At 46.4% G+C, this 22500-nt stretch overlaps 1 protein-coding gene and 1 long non-coding RNA gene across 2 annotated transcripts in view; one reads left to right on the top strand and one right to left on the bottom strand.

Annotated features, from left to right (window-relative positions):
• Positions 1-22500, top strand: part of dock11 (dedicator of cytokinesis 11) — a 52280-nt gene that overhangs the window by 15983 nt on the left and 13797 nt on the right. The window contains 16 exon segments of the mRNA XM_060035904.1: positions 1265-1449; positions 3587-3652; positions 5993-6085; positions 8036-8159; positions 8651-8775; positions 8959-9042; positions 9709-9798; positions 9999-10120; positions 10590-10659; positions 11086-11211; positions 12070-12141; positions 13369-13515; positions 13805-13888; positions 17842-17953; positions 19182-19220; positions 19856-20043. Coding sequence (XP_059891887.1) covers positions 1265-1449; positions 3587-3652; positions 5993-6085; positions 8036-8159; positions 8651-8775; positions 8959-9042; positions 9709-9798; positions 9999-10120; positions 10590-10659; positions 11086-11211; positions 12070-12141; positions 13369-13515; positions 13805-13888; positions 17842-17953; positions 19182-19220; positions 19856-20043 — 1727 coding nt within the window.
• Positions 18179-18556, bottom strand: LOC132475669 (uncharacterized). The gene is made up of 2 exons (XR_009529961.1): positions 18292-18556; positions 18179-18253 (listed from the first exon to the last, which is right to left on the bottom strand). It is a non-coding gene; the product is annotated as an uncharacterized LOC132475669 (long non-coding RNA).

The following is a 22500-nucleotide window of genomic DNA, read 5'->3' as shown; positions in this document are numbered from 1 at the left end:
AATTCTCAATTGTACAGTAAATGGCTGAAACGATAGTTGCGTATTGTAACTCCAGATTCTATGAGTATAGGCGCAGCCTTTTAAGTGTCGGCCTCATTGTCCTTTAAATAGCTGAAGAAAAGCTGTTTATTGGGAGCAGAACGTCCGCCGGCGCCCGACTATATCTGCGAAATGCGGACGTCGTTGAGGCACGCCGCACGCGGACGTAATTGAGGCCCACGCTGTTGGTGGTCGGGGATTACAAATTTTTCAGTGCTACAGCTCACGCCTAGGGATAACCCAATAGCGATAGCCTTAAAAGGCTGCGCCTATACTCATATAATCTAGAGTTACAATACGTAACTATCGTTTCAGCCATTTACTGTACAATTCAGAATTGAATGAGAGGAGGGCTGAGGAGGGCTGTCAATCAAATATCGCGCTTCAGAAACGGCCAATCATAGGAAAGCCCGCCCTGCCTTGGTTCCCTCCCACATAGTGCCAAAATTAAATTCGAGCGAGAGCGTAAAAACATCTTTCGCGAGAGGTTTTGCGCGCGCCGAGGTAATTTGCGCGCACGAGAGGCTGTTTTGCGCGCGCTGAGGTAATTTGCGCACGCAGAGATCATTTGCTCGCTCGCAGTTAATATCTACGCGTGTGGAATACTATAATACGCCCAAATGCATCTTTTATCACATTAGTGAATTATGGCACTAATGTGTCGCCATAGCGCACACACATAAACGTGCACATGCATGCACACACGCATAAACGTGCACACACATGCACACACCCGTGCACGTGCGGACACATACATATTCCAAAAAAACACGTGCACGAGAACACATTTGCACGTGCACACACACACACACACACACACACACACACACACACACACACACACACACACACACACACACACATATGCACCTGCCCACATATGCAGGTGCACACAAACATGCAAGGGCATAAACATGCATGTGCACGCACACACATGCAAGCACCAACATGCACGCACCCACACACACACACAGACGCTCTCTTTCTTTTCTTCTCTTTTTCATTTCCAATACACACGCACACACCCACATACTTATTTTTTTGCTCTTTCTCTTCTCTCTCCTTTATTCTCTCTGTTCTGAAACATACATTAACTTATTCACACACAGCAACAAGGACACAGAAACGACGTACAGGTTTATGTTTTGGGAGCAAGCACAAAATCATAAAAAGTGTTCATCAAATCACCCTCCTCCTCCTCCTCCCCCTCCTCCTCCTCCTGCAGACACGGTGACCTCCTCCTACATCCCGGTGAAGCCCTATGAAGAGGGCTGTGAGCGGGTGTCCCTGGAGATGGACGAGTTCCTCCCGGAGGAGGCCCGCTACAACTACCCCTTCTCCACCTACAAGAACCACCTGTACGTCTACCCCCTGCAGCTCAAGTACGACAACCAGAAGACCTTCGCCAAGGTACGCCCGGCTGGCTGTTTGCCTGCTCCACCTGAGTGTTGATTTGTGGTTAACTGTGCGCTAAATGTACTTGTAAAGGAGATATAGGATGGAGAGGGCTGAGGTGTGATGGGGAACCAAAATAGCTTCCTTTGGGGAGAAACTGAAAGTGAAACTAAAAGGGGAACTACAATTAGTCAGGGGTTAATCTAAACCGGGAAAGAGGGGCGCTGCGCCTCCTTGTTTCAACCCAGCGCCTCCTTGTCGAAAATTTTAAATTACTTAAAATCTCCCGGAATGGAGAGCGAGCGAGCAAGACCGCGCACAGGAGACAGACGTGCTCCTAACTGCGTTCGCATCTGTGTAGCGAGCGCGCAGCACAACAGAGAGGGATCTAGAAACTGTGCATGAGGCAGTGTGCACGTGAGCCTCAGGCGCCTCCTGATTGGCCTGGATCGGTAAGTCAACCAATCAGTTTACAGTGTAGGCGGGCTTTTATCTCTTCTCCCGAACCAAATTTATCAGTTCAGTGAATCAGAGAGTGTCTGAGAAGAAATTTAAATAATAAAGATAAAGTGTTCTTCCAGCAGGTTCCCGAAGTACGTGTTTTTTTTTCTATATACATTACTGTATGTAATGTTCTGCATCTATGGTAACTTAGCCATTTTGAGTAATTTGGCCTTACTATACGAGTCAACATACTGGTCCTTCACAAGCCTCAGAATGATCCATTTGTACCTCAAATTTTCAAAAGCTCCGCATGTTTTCCCCCTTGTGGATTTTTTCTAGAAAAACCCCTGATTAGTCATGTGTTTTTCACATTTCCAGTGAAATGATATCTATGGACGGTTTGGATGGATGCGTCTGGGCTTTGTGGAAGGGGGGTGTACACGGTGAGGCGGCAGGATAGTCTAGTGGCTTGACGGGTTTGACAGCCATGAAAGTTCTGAGCTCGAACCCTGATTGCAGCGGTCTAGCTGTAGTCCTCCCGGTTAGCCATTGTCAAATAATAAGAGCAAAATCCAAACCCTGATGAAGAAAATATGGACTTTATCATATGAGGAGGACACATGTTCAGTGCCCGTTTAAACTCTGAGGGCGTACCCACACCAGGGAAGTCCTTTAGTTCGCTCTCTTTGGTTCCGGACCAAAATACCATATTTATTTTATGGTGTGGTGCGGTTCCTTCTCACATTGCAATTTTCGCAACAAAAAATTGATCTGCGGACCGGTCGAACTCCTTCTCCCTCAGCCTGTTGCTGAATGAATTATATGCATCTGCACTTTTATGTGTGTTTTCCTGCATACTTTTTACATGCTTTTTTCAGCAGTCGGGTGAAAATTAGTCATGGCTCGACATGGAGCAGAGAGGAGACGAAATGTTTATTGGATATCGGATGCAAATATCCAATAGACGTTCCGTCTCCTCTTTGCTCCTTGTTGAGCTACAACAAATTCTCACCCGACATTCCGACAATGTGCTGCTAAACTTGGAGTTACCGCTAATCAGGCTGAGCGGACGCCTGTTAAGTCCAAGAGGCGCATGATTTTTAGAAGTAGATCGGATCGAGGTGCGTTCGCTTTCACATCTCAAGCGAACCGCACAACGGTTAGTTTGGAAGCAAACGAGACCACCTCTCCGGCATGGGTCTCTGTCCGACTTTTTGGTCCGCACCCGAGTTTCGATGGTTTGTATTCACACCAGCCCACAAGGTCCGCACCAGCGATTCTTTTTAGTTGGGTCGAACCAAACAAGGCAGATGTGAATACGCTCTAAAAGGACGCTTGGCCTCCTGTAACACTGCTCCCAGCTTCCTCAGAGAACCGCTCAGTGAAACCAGTTCAGCCTCGACACTGCACTTCTGCACTTCTTCGGCATTACACCCCAGTAGCCAGAAGTCGGCCAGATGAACCGAGGTTGAAACTAAAAGTGGCAGGCATGCATACACACAAAGGCCCCTTCCATTTCCCAGTTCTAGTTCCACTTCCCAACATCATATATCATTTCAGTGAAAACACTAAAGGCCGGAGCTCGTGTCTCATGTTGAACTGGTCTTCAGTGAGAGTTTCGTCTGTCTTCTCGAAACCCTGGTGCAGACCTTCTGTGTTGACCAGTGATGTCTAACCTAGCGTCTGTGTGTCTGCTTTCACCCTCCAGGCCAGGAACCTGGCTGTCTGCGTCCAGTTCCGGGACTCTGATGAGGAGGGTGCCTCTCCTCTGAAGGTGGGCTCTGAGGAGGAGGAGGACGGGGGGGACGTCCTCCTGTCCTCGTATCCTGGTGTGGTTGGGAGGGGAAGGCTTTGTGATCGCAGAACTCAGGACATGGGGGCTAAGCTTTGATATGTCCCTGTAGGGTTTATGTAATACCATATTTGGTGGTGGGTTTCCGTTATTCAAACAAACGTACATCTGAACTAGGTCCCATGTGTTAATCTATTGGGAAATTGCAAACTGAAACTATAGAATCTTGGGAAAATATGTATTATTTGCATTTTTCTAAAGAAAATTGTGTGTATTAATATCTTAGTTTATGTTCAAAGTCCATGACACCGTCCTCTTGGGAAACACGTTTCCCTGGAATACTAAAGACAACTTTCCCTATTCCTGGAAATTGCACTGTGAGGGAATTCCACGCAGTGTCAGCTCCTAACTTAGAAAGTAACCAACATATGAAAACAGTTGAAAGTTTCCTAATAGTGAGAGATTGTTCCTCCAGGAAGCCCATGGTCAGTCTTGCTGGCTTGTCTCCTAAGGTAGCAGGCCCAGCCAAAGGGTTCAGAAGAGAGGAGAGTGGAGTGGCTCCACTCAGGGCCAGAAACCAGGAAAAGTTTTACAAAAGATGCTCATTACTGCTGGCACGAGGAGATAATGACTGCTTTCTCTCTCTCTCTCTCTCTCTCTCTCTCTCTCTCTCTCTCTCTCTCTCTCTCTCTCTCTTTCTCTTGCTATATCTATCTCTCTCTCTCTCTCTCTCTCTTTCTCTTTCTCTTGCTATCTCTCTCTCTCTTTTTCTCTCTCTCTCTCGCTCTCTCTCTCTCTCTCTTCTCTCAGCCTTTCTTGCCACACTAGTCAAATAGTTGCGGGTGGAAACAGCCTTCGGTGGCTCTCCGATGTTTTCCTTTGCCGACAAGGAAGGGAGTAAAATAGTTTGGCGATGAGAATGGGTAGAAGTGTGTTCCCCCTCTACGGGCGCAATGGAAGCAGCAGGGACAGGGGCGGATGGACCGGCAATCTGTTGAATGTGCACGATCACATGAGCACAGCTCCAGAGAGAGAGGAAGCGAGACTGTACAATGATAGCATGGAGGACAGGGTTTTCACAGAGCTGTTGGGAATTATAAAGAAATATATATCTGTAACTCTGGGCATTCTGGTTTCAGGTTCACTTTAATCAAGTGCATGATGAGGAATCAATAGTAGAGTAGAGATGATGTGGGCCCAACAGGATGAACTGTTTGGGATGCAAAGCATGTACACACACACACACACACACACACCCACGCACGCACGCATGCACACACACACGCACGCACGCACACACGCACGCACACACGCACACACGCACGCACACACGCACACACACACACACACACACACACACACACACACACACACACACACACACACACACACACACACACACACACAGAAGTGTGACTAAGACCCCTGTCCTGTCCATCACACTCATCCCAGCCCACTAAAGCATGGTTTCTCTAATCTGTCCGCTGGCTCTGTGTCTCTGTGTTGTGTGTTCTTTCCCATGGGCGGATACCACCGTAATTATCACCCATAATGGATGACAGGACACATCAACCTCATAGTTATGATATCAAACAGGTCCCGTTCAGACCGGGGCTGAGATCTTAATCCAGACGCCAATTTGTCGGTTCTCATTAGAGTAATCACAGTTGTTCTCGCTCGCCCGATGCTGCCCTCCCTCTCTCTCTCTCTCTCTCTCTCTCTCACTCTCTCTCTCTCTCTCTCCCCCCCATTTTACACTCTTTCTCTCCCCTCTCGCCCTCTCTCGCTCCACAGCCAGTTCCCCACAACAAAGCAGGTTCTCACAAGCAGCGTTGCTCAAACATTGTGTACACACATTTTTGCAGTGTTTTCGCACACGCACACACACGTTTTTTTTCTTTTTTCTTTTGTTGGTTCGCCTTAACCAAAGGTGTCCAGATAGAAAGAGCAAAAGGATGGGGGTGTAGTAGAGCAACAGGAAGTCACGGATAAATCCCATGATATGACGGGTTCATATCGTTTCAGGAAGCAATGTCACTCCCCAGAATCGAGATAAAAATCATGCAGCCTTCATCATTTGCTTTGTACCTATCCCGACGGTAATCATACCGTTTAGCACGTACGTTTTGGCCTTTGTTTAGTCTGTACTTGAGATCACAGGACCCCCCCCCCCTCCCCCGTCCATCTCATGTGGTCCTGTGATCGTCCCTGACCACGGACGAGCTCAGGGGCTGAGGCCCCTGGCGGCTGGGGGCCCCTGACATCAAAGGGTCCTCCCGATGGCTCACTGATGTTGCCCGTGTCATTGATGTTGTGTTCCAGTGCATCTACGGCAAGCCAGGGGAGACGCTGTTCACGGGCAGTGCCTACGCGGCCGTCCTGCACCACAACCAGAGCCCTGAGTTCTACGATGAGGTGAGGACCAAACCTTGTTGGCGGAGGCATGCTGTTCTTCCATTAGGCCTTATTTCTTTGCATATCGTTAGCCTCATAGCGTAATTGCCCTAGTCGTATTTTGGTCAAATTGTGCTATCTAACCTTACTCTACTCTCCTAACGCGGCTGATTCACTGTGCCTCATTGGCTGCATCCTAAGCCAATCAGAGCGCTTGTTACATTCCATAATCACCATCTGCCTAAGTCCTCTATTTGACTCAGTGATTTTCGATGCCAAATACATGATGAACCTTAAGAAATGACTAAGGCAATTATGCTATGAAGCTAACGATATGCGTCTGGGCCCGCTCCCGTTCAGACAAAATTCCAGCAGGTCTGGCCAATCACAACCGTTTGTCTATAAGGGGCGGGTCCTAGGATGACGGGTCAGAGGAGCACCCTATGGGAGCGCCATGGAGTCACGTTCATAAACTACTGAGATGCAATATGTGTTTAAATAATAAATAGGGCTTACAACATTTTGTGAGGCCAACATGTCACCAGGGGCACTTATTGTACAGTAAATCTAATTTAACAGATTAGAAAGTTGCACAGAATTATTTTTAAACAATATCCCCCAACCCCAACGGGAGACCCAAAGACCTTTCATACCCCGATAAGTGAGTGGCAGACTCAAGGTGTCCAATGAAATTCAAGAAAGATTTGCAGCCATGTATATTACAGTACAACCAAAGACTGGGTTTAATGTCTGTCAGGTCACCCACGAGCACCCTCACCCCTACCACTGTTATTCTAGGCTAATCCTGCTGGGTCAATACACACGCACACAGACACACAGACACACACAACACACACACACACACACACACACACACACACACACACACACACACACACACACACACACACACACACACACACACACACACACACACACACACACACACACACACACACACACACACACACATAAAGACACCTGGAGTATCACTACAGATGAAGCTCTTAAAGAGACCCCCTACCGTGCACACACACACAAACAATCCTATTCAATCCACGCTTGCTCATGCATCTCCCCTTTTAACCATCATGGTAAAGTTGATTTATTTACACCAACACTGGCATTTAACTGCCCTTTTAGACAATCTCACTGTGATCAAGGCTAAAGCACAAACTGCTGTGGATCAGAATGAACTCAAGTTAGTCGTTTAGCGACAGCTCTGAACTATTGATTTCCCCACCCACAACATATTTCTTCCTCTTCCTTCGTTGAAGAAACAATCGTTAAATGTTGTTGCTTCATCTGTGAGATGTCAGAGAACTGCCCTTTCTGTAACTTTCCATGCTCCATGTTGTATTTAGACTCTAGAAGAAGCCCTCAAGGTAGGGTTTTTATGATTCAGTGTTGGCGGGAGTGAGAGTCACCCTATTAACCAATGATGTGTCATTTCCTGTGCCAACCCTATCACTATGTTTCACCAAATACGAAACAAGGAGTAGGAACCCGGGTAAAATATATTCACGTGATGATGCTGCCCCCTGGGGTGAAATGAAGTCATTGCTTTGGCTCATCAGTGGATGCAAACACAAACCTGTGATACGTTCACGTTACACTATCACTTTTTAGTTTGGCTTGATTCCACTATTTTCTATTTTGCCATTCAAAAGCAGGTAAGGGTCAGGGTGTCTTGCTCAGGGAGGCCTACAGGTCAGGCCAGACTCTAGGTGTGGTGGATCCTAGATGATCTTTGCAGCCTCCACAGGCCTTTAACAAAGGGGTGTGGCAGTAGGGACAAAAAACAACTCATTCAATGAATTACAGTCCCGCCGAACTTTATAATGGTTTTCATTCTACTGGCGATAATGAACGGCCTGAGCTACACCCGTGGTCACCCCTTCTATCACTCCTCTGTCATAAAGGCCAATATCCCCCCCCCTCCCCCGACCCCCAAACCCGACACGTGCACAGATCAAGATCGAGCTCCCGGTGCACGTGCACGAAAAGCACCACCTCCTGTTCACCTTCTACCACGTCAGCTGTGAGTTCAGCAGCAAGACGGCCACCAAGCGGCGGGAGGGGGTGGAGACCCTGGGTGAGTCTCTGTCCACGCGCGTACGTGTACGTGGTGTGTGTGTGTGTGTGTGTGTGTGTGTGTGTGTGTGTGTGTGTTTGTGTGTGGCCATGCGCATGAGTGAGCGCGTTTCCCATGAAACCAAATAAATTCTTGGGTTTCGCAAAAGTGTGAATGTCCATGACGCCCTATGACCATAATAGGCAACACAAATGGAAATTGAAGTGACCTTAGTTACCCTAGGTGGTGTTAGTGTTGAATAATGGCTACCCTTGGATTTGTGTTGTCCTAGTGTCGGATGGTAGACGGTTTGAGGCCTCCACTCTCTCTGACACTTACAATCCCTACATTGGCGCCTACATTTAAGTTAATTTTTTACCATATTGCCAACATCTCATATTAGTCACATGTCTGTATAATATATATATATAAATGTCATGCATCCAGTCATGCATCAATGTGTGCATGACTAACCCTCGGTTCCACCCTTCTCCCCCCCCCCCCACCCCCAGTGGGCTACTCCTGGAGCCCCCTGCTGAAGGACGGGAGGATGCAGTCAGTGGAGATCCAGCTGCCCGCCTCCGCCACCCTGCAGCCCGGGTACTTGGGGGCGGACCGGGCCCAGGACGCCAAGAAGGTGGGGAAATCCTAACATGACAGTAGAAAACATTAGAAAAAACGTTCAAGAAGCCATTCATTGATTCTCATGATTTATTTTCAGCATAGTAGAGTATTTATGCTCCCTAGTGGTCATCAAAAATATAATGCTGCTTTATATACAGAAGAAGCTGGACAAAATAACTGCTTTTTTTCGACATAGTCCCAACCGGACATCAAGTGGGTGGAGAATGCAAAGCCGCTGTTCAAAGTGAGAACGAGATTGGCCTCCACGATATACACCCAGGTAAGAACAACCAGAACAATCTCGTTCACATTCACACCAATCCCCACACAGCGCCAAGATGGAGCTCCGAGTTAGAGTTATATACTTTATACTTTATTTACATCAACATGTATCACCACTTGTTAAAGGCACCCAGTGCAACTTTCGAGGCTTAAAAATAAACATTCAATTTCTAGTCTTTTTTACACGTAGTAAGTTTCAATAACTCCATGCCATTACATACCGACATTTAAGCAGCAAAGATGAGACGTCGTTGTGTGGTGAGAACTGATACAAAATCGATAACAACAACAATGCCGCCATTTTCTTTATTTTTTGTAACCTACAATAAATAAAGCAGGCTTCCAGTCAATGGAAAAATGGCTTCTCCCCACCGGCGATTGTTGTTGTTTACGATTTTCTATCAGTTCTCACCACACAACGACGTCTCATCTTTGCTCCTTGAATGTCGATATGTAATGGTATGGAGTTATTGAAACTTACTACGTGTAAAAAAGACTAGAAATTGAATGTTTATTTTTCATTGAATGTTTACATAAAGTTGCACTGGGTGCCTTTAAAGTGACGGTAACTACAGTATGTGTATCTCAACTTGTTTGGTAACTATAGTATGTGGATCTTAACTTGTTTGGTAACTATACTATGTGTATTTTCTCTCAACTGCAGGACCTGCATCTCCACAAGTTCTTCCAGCACTGCCAGCTGATGAGGAGCAGCCCTGAAGGGAACCCAGCCGAGCTCATCAAGTACCTAAAGGTGAGGCACTGAGGTTCCCGCCCACCTCCTCGCTCACATCTGGTTTAGGTTCTCCTCGCATGGTTGACACCGCCACAGGTGTACGAATGGGTGACTGTTAGGCAATAATGTAAAGCTCTTCGAGTGGCTCATGGTTTGAAAAGCGCAATATAAAAGCAGTCTGTTTACCGCTAAAGGAACCCTTGTCTCCGTCTCTACAGTGCCTACATGCGGTGGAGACCCAGGTCATGGTCAACTTCCTGCCCATCATACTGATGCAGCTGTTCGAGGTGCTCACCACGGCAACCAAAGAAGCCCACGACGTGGCGGTCAACTCCCTCCGGTCAGTGCCGTCCGGAGCGCTCTAAACGTCTTTCGGGTGGGAATGTCTAAGAAGGCCTGAAACATGGGGATTGCGAATTTCATCTCATATTTGAAGCGCGGAACAAAAAGGAACTAGAATCCTGTTGGTTCAATTAAAACCAGGGTGTAGCGGGATTTATTGTTTAGTTCAGTTCTACAAAAAGGGCTAGTTTATTTTGGATGTCAAAATCCAGGATTTTCTTTAGCGTCCGATGGAAGGCGTCACAGTGCCTCGGGCTCAGGTCTCATCACGGGGTTCAGTTAGCATAGAAGGTCAAAAGGTCGGGATGGACAGATTTTTAAAAAAAATTCTAATCACAGAAATTTGTGTGTGTGTGTGTGTGTGTGTGTGTGTGTGTGTGTGTGTGTGTGTGTGTGTGTGTGTGTGTGTGTGTGTGTGTGTGTGTGTGTGTGTGTGTGTGTGTGTGTGCGTGCGTCTGTGTCCTCAGGGTTATCATACACATAGTATCCAGGTGTCAGGAGGAGGGGCTGGAACACTACCTGCGCTCCTTTCTCAAGGTTAGAAGCACACACAAACACACACACACACACACACACACACACACACACACACACACACACACACACACACACACACACACACACACCATCTCGCTCTCCTTTTTCCTGCTTATCACATGTCTTATTTGATTTCAAAGTTCTGATATTCACAAAAGCAGGTTGGAGTTAGACAGGTCGTTACGGAGCAGGTAGGGGTTAGACAGTGAATACATAGCCCAATTAGGAGCAGGGAGAGACATATTTTTCTGGGAGGCCTGCAGGTTAGACCTAGCCACTACATACAATTCTAGCCAAGGTTCAATCATTTGATCTCTTTTGTCTCAATAAACTCTGGTTTGGAAGGTTGTCTCTTAAATGGCAAAAAAAGCTGAATATACAATAAATATAAAACAAACATCGGCCATGTATTGTTTTCCCACCCAGTATGTGTTTGTGACAAATTGCTCCACAACCGTGAGCTCCGCCACCACGCATGAGGTGCTGGCAACTGCCGTCACCGCCATTCTCAGGCAGACAGCCGACGTCAACACCAGCAACAAGCTGCTCAAGGTATTCCATTCGATTCAATTCAATGACCAACATCGACCACTAGGAGTCGCTGTTACACTCGCTATTATTATTATCAAAGTGACTTGATGAATACATGCACGTGTCAAGTTTCTGATTTTACTTTGCTCTGCCTGTAAAAAGATATGATTATGTGTTGATTTTTTGCTGAATAGTCAAATATAAAAATAAAGTTAAGTCATGATATAAGTCTACACCTATTTTCACTTAAAAGGGTGTAGACTTCTTCCATTTTAAACACCTTTCGGCCATGGCAATATTAATAATGATGCTTATTTATGAGGTAAGATGTAAGTTTGAAATGAAATCAAGGAAAGCTGATAGGGATGTGGGGGTACATCAGAAGAAAAAGGTACAGAAACATAGAATGAATAGAACTTTCCTATTCAATTATAATACCAACAATGGCCAGGACATGGTGTCATTTCCCTCAATGTCTTAGTGATGAGAGTAATATCTGAAATAAAATAAATGCTCAAGTAGCTTGGAAAACTGGAAGTAAGGGGAGAAGGAAACCCTTGCACAACACTGCTCAGCGTTCTCCTTCCCTTGATTGGGTAACAAATTGCAATAGTGCTCTTCCTGTTACACCACAGTTGAAATCCTGTTCCTCCTTCCTGACCTGTTAAATGTATGTGGATTCACAATGATAATAATGACCAGAATGCTGTTATCAACAGCGACTGGGTCCCTAGTGATGGACCTCTAGTGATGGGCCCCTAGCGATATGCCCAAAGCAATGGGCCCCTAGTGATTGGCCCATAGCAATGGGCCCCTAGCGATATGCCCTAGTGAGGGGCCCCTGGTGATCACCCTCTCTGTCTCCCTCTCTGCTTCCAGTACTCCTGGTTCTTCTTTGAGACCATGGCCAAATCCATGGCCCAGTTCCTGCATCAGGGAAGCCGCATTAAGGTGAGTTGTTGGGCTGCCCTTCCCTCTGGCTCACACCTCGCTCCTCAAGGCTGAGACCTGTTGGATTGTTGCTCACGGCCGGGGGGGATAAGCACCAGGAACAGGAAACTCATGCAATGGAAATTCACCCCCCTCTTCTCATAAGTTACATTCAAATGGAGTTCGACCAGGATCAACTCCAGTCTACCTTGGGGGCCCCAAGGTAGACTTCCGAGCCGGGGGGGGGGGACTGCAGTGAGTGCGTACTACAGTGAGAGTTTCAATGAGCGCTATCAATTAATCGCCTGTCCCCTCCCTTGTCCGTTCCATTTGGAAACATGTTTGGTCAATATGTTTTTTTTTTCTTCTTTCATATAAATTCATTAATTAAGGGCGCCACCAGAGGGCGCCCTCAACACATTTGCCGTCCTAGGACTAGGTCGCCTGTGCCGATCACAGATCAGTTTGTCGTTGCATTTTATTCATAACCAGTCGTTGTCTTGGGGCCCCAGGCCAGCTCGGGGCCCCAGGCCAGCTCGGGGCCCCAAGCAATTGCTTGGTTTGCTTGCCTTCTCACGACGGGCCTGGGCACCAGCACTGCTTTGTTACCCACTATATAAAGGGCTCCCCACCTTTGACTTGAGTCTTACCGTTAAATGCTGCAAAAGTCCTTTCGTGGGACAACTCGTACGCAAAGGGTAATTATTAGGAAAATACAAATGCAGTGCCAGAAACCCCTTTATACACAAGGCCATGGCTGTGGAAAACAGTGGAAACGTAAAATGTATTTAGCATACACAAATTTACACAAATCATCCATGGAGAACATGTGATGGGTCGCACAAAGCGACAATATTTTTAATTAAATAACAAGCCATGACATTGTATTTACGGGAATGTCTATAAATACATATCTCCTATAAAAAGAAGAACGTCATCTCTACCCAAGATGTTGTTTTAACAACGCGTCAACAATGCTGGTTCAGATCCTGGCAAGGACACCACGTGTGTGGGTGTGGTTTTCTGTGTTTGGGTTTGTGGGTGCGGGTTTAGGGTGTAAGTGCACATGGCGATGCTCAGGTGATGATTCATGAAGGCTGTTAACATTTGGTAATGGAAACCAAGGACCGAGTGCACTATTCTGGAGCGCTGTATTTATCATTTCACTGTCACTGATGTCGTCCCTCCTTGGGGCCGGAGGGTATCTCGGTTCACGTTTTGGCGGTGTGTTTCGGGGGGGGGGCTCAGATGCCGCGCAGCCAGCGGTTTCCAGACAGCTTCAACCAGGCGCTGCAGTCCCTGCTGCTGTCCATCATGCCCCACATCACCATCCGCCACGTGGAGGTCCAAGAGGAGGCCCGCTGCATCAACCTAAGCCTGGCCGTCTTCATCAAGGTCTGACCCCGAGCCCTGAGCCCTGACTCGGCCCCACCAGACCTGATCAGAGCCCAGCAAACCTAGGACACACATACATGCACAAACACACGCACACACGCACGCATGCACACAAACACACACACACACACACACACACACCCACACACACAGACACTCCTCTGCTCAGTCACTTAATCCGCTATAATCCTATTGTTGGGACCATTATTAACACGCCATCAGGTATTTAACACACCAAAATAATTTTAAACCGGTCTCTCTCTCTCTTTCTCTCTCGCTCTCTCTCCAGAGGTGCCTCTCCTTCATGAACAGAGGTTTTGCCTTCAGCCTGATCAACGACTACATGTGTGGCTTCACCCTGCATGATCCCAGGGTAAACACACACACACACACACACACACACACACACACACACACACACACTCTCTCTCTCACTCTCACTCTCACTCTCACTCTCACTCTCACACACACACACACACACACACACACACACACACACACACACACACAATGGTGCAAAATATCTACTGTATGTTGGCACCATATGTTTGGACATATGTTGGGCAATGTCAATCATGTGTTGACATCGCACAACTTATGTTGTACGAAAGCAACTTTTACTGTCGACACAAACACGGTTGGTGGCGAGTCGGAATACGTTACTAAACAAAGACGCAAAGAAATATGTAACGACTGCAACTTCACACACTATGGTGTCAGTTGACTCGTGTTTACAGCCCGTAAAGTTCGCCTTTACCTGTGCAATCAACGTGAAAGATAAGATCAGGGGCACGGCACCCAGACCTAGCCAGGCATGTTGTGTTGAAACTTATTGAAATCTGAATGGCATTTCAAAGCATTGTTGAACATCAAACAGTGCTAGATTGCAATGGGATCAACAAACAACAGAATGCCTTCTTTTTCGAATGAATTATTTTTTCAAACATGTCCAACAACAGGTTGTCTCAGTAAACGTGTCAAGCATAGCAAATATAAATAAAGTTAGCAGTAACCAAGAGGCAGTGGAAGACTAGCATAGAACATATGAACATTGCAAAAACACAAGCAGCAATCCCTGCGACTAAAGGCGGGGAATATGGACAGTAAGAGTGTGTGATCAACGCTCCATTATATACTGACAGAGCCACGGTCTGGGAAAGGATTGAGGCCGCACCAACCACCAAGACATCCCCTCAAGGCTCCTCCTTATCGAACAGCATATCACTCAGTACGCCCCCCCCCAGAGACTGGGATCACCCTGCATGAACCCCGGGTTAACCCATACACATACACACACACACACACACACACACACAGACACACACATACAATGGGGAAATAACAACGTATGTTTGCACCATATGTTTGGACATTATGTTAACACATCACATCGTTTCCTGCAGCGAAAGTAACAGTCGGAATATAAAAGTTATTTAAGGTTGGTGGTGAGTCGGAATGCGTTACTAAACACAGTCCACCTTATGTCATGCTAGTACACTCTTCCTCACTTCAGTAAACACAGCGGACAATCAGTAGTGCTCAACACACTGCAGGTGGACACCATACATCTAACGTAACTGGAAATAAATGTCCCATCCACCAACCATCATTCTATTAATATCTTTGCCACACTAAGACCACTAAACTGTCCATACTGGTTATATCTTCCATAGTGTGCTCGTATCTATACTACTGTAATAGATCCTACCCACTTCCTTCTCTGTGGCCTCTGGGCTGAGCCGTCGACAGGTCAGGGTATGTCTCTCAACTGGCTTTTGGTTCCACCAAGGAATGCTTTATCTCAATGGGATAACCAAACACCAGAATATTTTCTCTTTCGAATGTGCAAAAACAACAAAGAGAGGAGACAGAGACGCTCGACCCTGGGTGAAGGTAGAGTTCCACTTCCTCCTTCTTCAAACCTGTCCCGATCATTCAGGTCAAACAGGTCGAAACATGTTTTCTCAACGCTGTGAGGATCACAGATACAACACTTCGTCTGTTGCTCGCTGCTGGCACTGCCCTCGGCCCGTGACTCGGCACCCAGCGAGTCTCCACGGCGGCCCCCAGAGTTTCGAGGTTCTCAAAGTTGGAAACTGGCGCCAAATATCGATATATTTTTTTCTGCTGTATTCCTGAAGAGTTAGACAGGAAATATCACCCCAAATATTTAGATTTTACTTCAAATAAAGCACTCTGAACAGATTTCCCCGCTCCTCGAGGTGGCGCTGAACACATGAATGAAGGAAATTTGAACGGAAGTTAACAAACCGCGACATTATTGATATCGCTGGCCATGTATCGCGTATCATATTGTGAGGCACCGTGGGATTCCCAAACGTAGTAACCATCGACATCCTATAGACGCAGCATTGGCTGCTGGGACGCGAGAAATGCAGTCGCCATCTTGAAGTGTTGATGGGGAGCCAGGGAGTAGCATAGAGTCCGAGGGGAGATTGGAACAGAGGATGTATTTCTGCTTTGGGAACACAGTTTCGTAGCGACAACCACCATTCAGACTTGTTATCATTGGTTGTGTCTGTGTTTCATAAGATTAGGCTGCACCACATTGCCGAACTCGCCTCTCTTGAACTTCAGAAAGGAAGCACGAGAAAAAACAATCCTATGCAAAACAATCCTCTTTCAGGGTTTTAATCCCACACAGATATTGATATTTTTTACATTTATACTGCCTTGCATACACTACATGCATTACTGCTTTTTATTGTATTTTGAATTTCACTCCTAATTCATGATAATCAGGCCTTATGCGTTAGATTTATTTTCCATGATAATTATTTTGTATTTTATTGTCTTATTTTTGAAACACTGTGAATGGTCAGTCTGCATTTACCCTGGCTGCTTTTTATTGTATTTTGAATTTCACTCATTCTGGTCTGATCATTTGCCTGTATCAATTCCCTCCAGCAAACTCCAGTCCATTCCATTGATCCATCCACAAATAAACATTCATTCAACATTCATACAAATCAGCCAATTTGTATCATGACGCATTTTCATTTTAGGCAAAGTATAAGACAATACTTTCTTAACAGTATAATTGTAACCATGATTTAAATGGAGTCATTCAAGTAACAATATTCAAATACTTACATTGTTGGGTAAGACAGAATTTGGTTTTATCTGAATCCAGTGAAACAGATTGGTGGTTTTAGCCGATATAAAAACTTTCAGGTGTTTATATGTTGTTTAAGTATTTGGCAGACGCTTTATACCAAAGCAACATACATAAGAAATACATATAAAACAATCACTGTAAAAATTATAATAATTTAAGGAAAGAATGTTAATAAAAGTAAATACAAAACATCAATACAAAGTGTCAAGACAGAATAAACTGCTGCTGCAGCAACAGTCAGAGATACAGTCTATAAGGTAAGATATATAGATATCAAATGTATTCATACATTGTTTATGTAGGATATATATTGTAGCGGGCCAGTGTGTGTGGGGTTTCCACGCTACCAAGTCGGATAGATAAAATGACACAACACCGAGAGCAGGTCCAAAGCCGAATGGTTTATTTATCCTTGTAAACGAAACCAGGGTGGGAAAAGGGTCATCCACCTCTTATATGCCGCAGTACAAATGTCCGTCCAACCCCTTCCACCTATCTCTCTCCCTTAGGGCGTTCCACGCTGCCAGGCGATCACACAGATCCTGCCGGTCCTTTGCTAGCCCTAGCTTCTCTAGCCTTTCTCCCCTTAGCCTTCCTTTTCTTACACGACTGTTTGCTCGCCCTCTTAAACCCCAGCACCCCTGCTTAACGATCCCCAGGTTTGCCTTGTTAAAGGGAGGAAGTCCATATATGGCTTGGGGGTGGAGCCAGCAGGTTGCCAGACCTACCACTCCCCTCACTCCTCCCTGGCGTCTGCCACTATTTGTATATATAGCCTAATCATTTATTGTTTCTTCAACTTAAAAATAGCTGACAGTTTTTTCCCCTTCTCTGGGATTATGTTCCCAGTTTTGATCTCGGACGCCTGGTCACTTATCGCATATAAGAATATTCTATTACTGTTAAGCCAACTATGAATAATAAAACACGCCAAACCATGTGTCCTTTATCATAGCTACACGTATGACAAAAAATGAAAATCAGTGGTATTCAGTGAGGTATGATTGATTAAATGCGCTGACAGTTCATTGCTCCTGCCAAACGGATTGCACTGAGCGGAGCGGATCACCACTCCAAGATGGCGGCCCGCGTCTCGTCAGCGGCAGTAGGCAGTAGCGTTCGATGCTCCGTCTATGATATAGGATGTCTATGCTAGTAACCACCGGTCATTGCCCCCCCTCCCTCAGGTGCTGACGGAGATGAAGTTTGACTTCCTGATGACGGTTGGAAACCACGAGCACTTCATACCACTTAACCTGCCCATGGCCTTCGGACGCACCAAGCTGCAGAGGGTGCAAGGTGAGTGTGTGTGTGTGTGTGTGTACGTGTGCGTGTACGTGTGTGTGTGCGCGCGTGAGAGTGTGTGTGTGTGTTTGTGTGTGCGTGTGTGTGTGTGTGTGATATTCTTTGTGTGTATGCATGCTGGTCTCTCTGTGTGTGTTTCATGGTTTGTGTGTGTGTGTGTGTGTGTGTGTGTGTGTGTGTGTGTGTGTTTATGTGTGTGTGCGTCTGTTCAACCCCTCCCCTTCTAATGGGAAAAGCATTTCTTGGAGGACACTTGTGATGAGAAATCTCTAATGAGGTCAAATTCATGCGCTCCTAAGAGATGCTAAGGTTCATACTCCCAGAGTATGAACCTTAGCATCTCTAATGGAGTCATGAATGTTTATCACTTTTTTAGTGTTTGTCACACTGTAGAACCAAACTAGAGCACCCAAAGTGTTCACGGGGTTTACTCAGAGCCTGGTTCATCAATAATACCCATCTTGGCCACAGAGTACACAAAAGCAAAATAAGGCACCCCCTTTCAGTGGGAGAGAGGAAGGAAGCCCCCTTAAGGCGGGGGGAGAACTTACACACAGCGGGGTGAATTCACTTGTAGTAATGGACACTTTTTTATCATGTGTGATAATATTGGTCGGATCCATTGTTCCCAAGCACCTAATAACTCCACAAACCACCACACCCATACCAACTTACAGCCCCCCCCACCCCAACTCCCCTCCTTCATCAACATCACCACCAAAGTCACACCAAAACCAGGTCATGTGATGTGAGGCTGCACATACTTGTCTTGGCTGTACCTCTCCCCCCCTCCCTTCCAAATCTCCATCCTCATTAGTGAGCGGCCAATCGTTTGGGCGACTTGCTCAAGGATGCCTTCAGGTTATGCCGGTAGACATTGGGGTTCGAACCCAGAACCTTTGGTCTGGGAGAGAGGAACCCCTTTACCTACCGACCCCTCACCCCCATACTATGGTCTTCAACAGGCAGAGATGTGATGGTAATGGGCCAACTCAGGTGTGTCTCACGACGTCCACCATGGCCCCCGGCATACCCACACACCCATGGTCGTTTGAATGAGCTGAACCTGTTTGGCCCCTACCTCAACACCTCTGTCACGAGGGCCTCTCCACCCCCACAGTCACGCCATCAAACCACCCCCGCACTAAAGGCTCCACGTGCATGGACTGTTCATATTTACTTTAATTTTGTTCACCCCACCCCCCCTCCTCCCCTCCTTTAGATTTAATTTCGTACGCCTCGGAGATGTTTGGCACAGTAGGTAGGTGGCCCACAGCGTACGTTCACCGGTCCGCCGCCGCCAAGCAGACTCCCTGTTTGCCTTGTTTTCCCTTCTCCTTTCTCCTTCCTCCGTCCTCCGCTGGCTTTCCCCCCCACGCTGCGACCGACGCATCCCCGCTGCGCCCATGCTAATGCTAGCGCCTACCGATGCTGCTAGGCTAGTCTTCCATAGAGCCCAGCGATGGCTTGCCAGGATGCGTGTGCACTGGGAGGGTTGGCTGTTGGGTCCACACACTGGAGCACACGTCTCCTCCTTCTCGCTTGGCGGCCTTCATACTTCCTCCACATCGAGGATATCTTCTCCCTCTCTGCCCGTGGGTCCCTTTCGTCTTCCGAGACCTGACGACAATTCGCCCTCTGTGTTTAAATGTGGGCGGAGTCGAGGACTCCTCTAGTGAATGGCGAACCTCCCCGATTGTTTTCTCTGCATGTTAAATCAACGCTGTGGTCGGCCGCTCTGGAGACCTGTGTGGATGTGATGTCGACCACTCGGCCTGCGCCACCACTCTTGCCATCGCTCATTGACCAACGGACTGGCCCGTTGGAAACCACAGGGACAAACCCCGCTCTTGTCTGGCCTCTGACCTCTGACCCTTGACCCCCCCCCCCCCCCAGACCAGAACCTGGAGTGCAGCCTGACCGAGGACTACTGCCGGAACCACTTCCTGGTGGGCCTGCTGCTGCGCGAGGTGGCGAGCGCCCTGCAGCAGCAGCGCAGCGCCGAGGTGCGGCAGGTCGCCGTGGCAACCCTCAAGAACCTGCTGGTCAAGCACGCGGCCGACGACCGCTACACCATCTACAAGGTGAGTAGCACCTTCAAACCACCGGTCCACCCCCATCCCCAACCCGACAGGGACGGCAACCGAAACAAAACAGCCGCCAGCCACGCACACCACATCGTTAAACACATGCAATGTCATCAATTTAAATAAAGCACAGAATAAGATACAAATACAAATACAAATAAATCAACGCAATACAGAAACTTGCGCACCTGTACTTCAGCCTTCCAGTGTTTGGACATGGTGTTAGGGAGCTCAAAGGTCAGGGGTCAGCCCCAGGACAACAGCTCCATGCAGAGAGGTATGGACTGAGTCTGTGGGAAGAGCAGGTCAACCATTAGAGGAGGAAACCAAGGGTTGGCTCTGTGAGCAGTGTGGACTTGATTTGTTCTAAACAAGGTAGGTTTGAGGTTTCGTTGTCGGTCCCTTTGTTTGTGTGTTGGAATGAGGATTGGGTGAAAATAGGAAGGACTTCCTGTTATGTACACTTTCTCTGTTGAGTCATCGTAGATTGAGGTGTTTACCTCGTTCTGCATCTCACGTCTAAGATGGTTGTCGTTCTTGGAATATTGTTGATTTTGGCACATCCTTTCAGAAAATTCCTGGCAGGCGATAACCAAGATAATCGGTCAATCATGCAGATGGGAGTTGTTCATCGTGAGACGCTGATTGGACAACTACGCATAACTTGGGTTATTTATGGGCATCTATTATGTGTTAGGTAATGGGTGTTTGATTCATGGAGATTCATGGTTTTGCTCTAACAACATTTTGTTGTTATCCTGTAACAATGACAAAAATCAACTGAACTGAACTGAACTTGAAGCCAGGCTGGTAAGGGGGGTATAATACAGCTAACAAGCAGGAATATCAAAATGCAGACCAGATGGAGAAGAAACCAGGAGGTAGGAACGTCTTGACGCTTGATTCAAGATGGCTTCCCTTTTTGGTCCGACTATCATCGGACATTGACCTACAAGGACACCCGTATATAGCCTGGCATCGCCAGAGTAGTGCAGTTAGTCTCAAACCTCTCGTTTAATTTTTTATTTCCAACGCAGCACGGAGCGACAAAAGAAACTCTTTCTTCTCAACAATTGCTAGAAGTGTAGTAATTAATTTTTCTTTTAGTGAAAATATAACATCCAGTTCGTTAAATACTGTCTCCTGGATTTGCTTGTCGCCCGGGTCTCAAAGGAGGGCGGTCAACAGTACTTTTCTCCTCTCCCAGGCTAGCGGTTGTAGCGTCGGCCCAACTGTTTCATTATCTCCATCGTTGTTGGACTAACGTGTGTCATGTGCACTAAACCAGTCGGTTATGCAAACCTCTGAGGGGAAATATGCAAATGCAGAAACGTGTTTGACAAGAAATACATGTAATCAGACTGTTTGTCGTGACTTGGCGTCTGAGAGATAAGGAAGTGCGTGCTAGCCAATGTCTGCACGCACAGTTGAATCCTTATTACTGTGCACATAGGTTTTTAATGCTGCTGTCTGTCTGCCGTCTGTTGCCATACTGTCCACTTCCAGCTCAACAGCTCAGCGAGACATACTCTGTCAACAACCAGCCTGGTTGGGTGCTGGGTGATGTTTCTGCTCGATTGTGGCGGTTACATTAGTGGAACAAACTAAACAAACGATCAGTTCTACAGAGTACATAGAGATAAGGATGAAATGGAATGTAAAACCAAATAATAATAAACCAAAAATACAGTTTAAACTGTATTTGACATTTTTACCAATGATCAAGGTTTGTGTACACACCACTAATTTAGATTTAAAACTGAGACTTCCATAAGTGGTATAAAAATGTATGTGTAATTAAGTGTTATTATTATGGTGGTTGCAAAGCAAGCCACACGATTGTTATCAGTAGTACGTAATATAGTAATATAGGGTATTAGTATATGCTACACGTACATGTGCTTGGTTCACTATCTAGGGATATTGGGCTATATCCCATGATTCAGATCTCAAACTCTGGATATTGTTTTCAGCGCACGTGACACGCGATTCCCCACTGTTCACTTCGCTTTCGGTCGTGCATATATCAATGCAGTGCGCATGTACTGTAAGGGAACAATCATTGAAGTCAGTTTCTTATAATATTCATATTTAATATTGAAAAAGGTCCAAAACACTAAAAACCACCAATCCTAACGTGAACACTTGAGAGTTGTCGAATGAAATAGGCATATGTAGATCAGAAGTACTTTGGTCTCCAAAAGGTTTGGAAACGCTTTGACAATTGTCAGTAATAGCAGGGGAACACCCCGCCCTGTTTTATAGAACAGAAACTTGGTCTACACTGGTTATATCTTGAACGCCCCACAGTCTACAGCTGTTTTTAAAAAAAAACGTAAGACTTATCTTTTTAAAAAAGCCTTTTGCTAATTTCGCTTTTACTGTTTATGCATATGTTTAAACAACCCGTTTTATTTTTTTTCCTCTCTCTTAAACTCTGTAGCACTTTGAGAT

This window comes from Gadus macrocephalus, chromosome 17, assembly GCF_031168955.1.
Source record: "Gadus macrocephalus chromosome 17, ASM3116895v1".
In the NCBI taxonomy this organism is placed as follows: Eukaryota; Metazoa; Chordata; class Actinopteri; order Gadiformes; family Gadidae; genus Gadus; species Gadus macrocephalus.
Note: the sequence above shows the minus strand (reverse complement) of the source record. Positions and strands in the feature narration are given on the sequence as shown.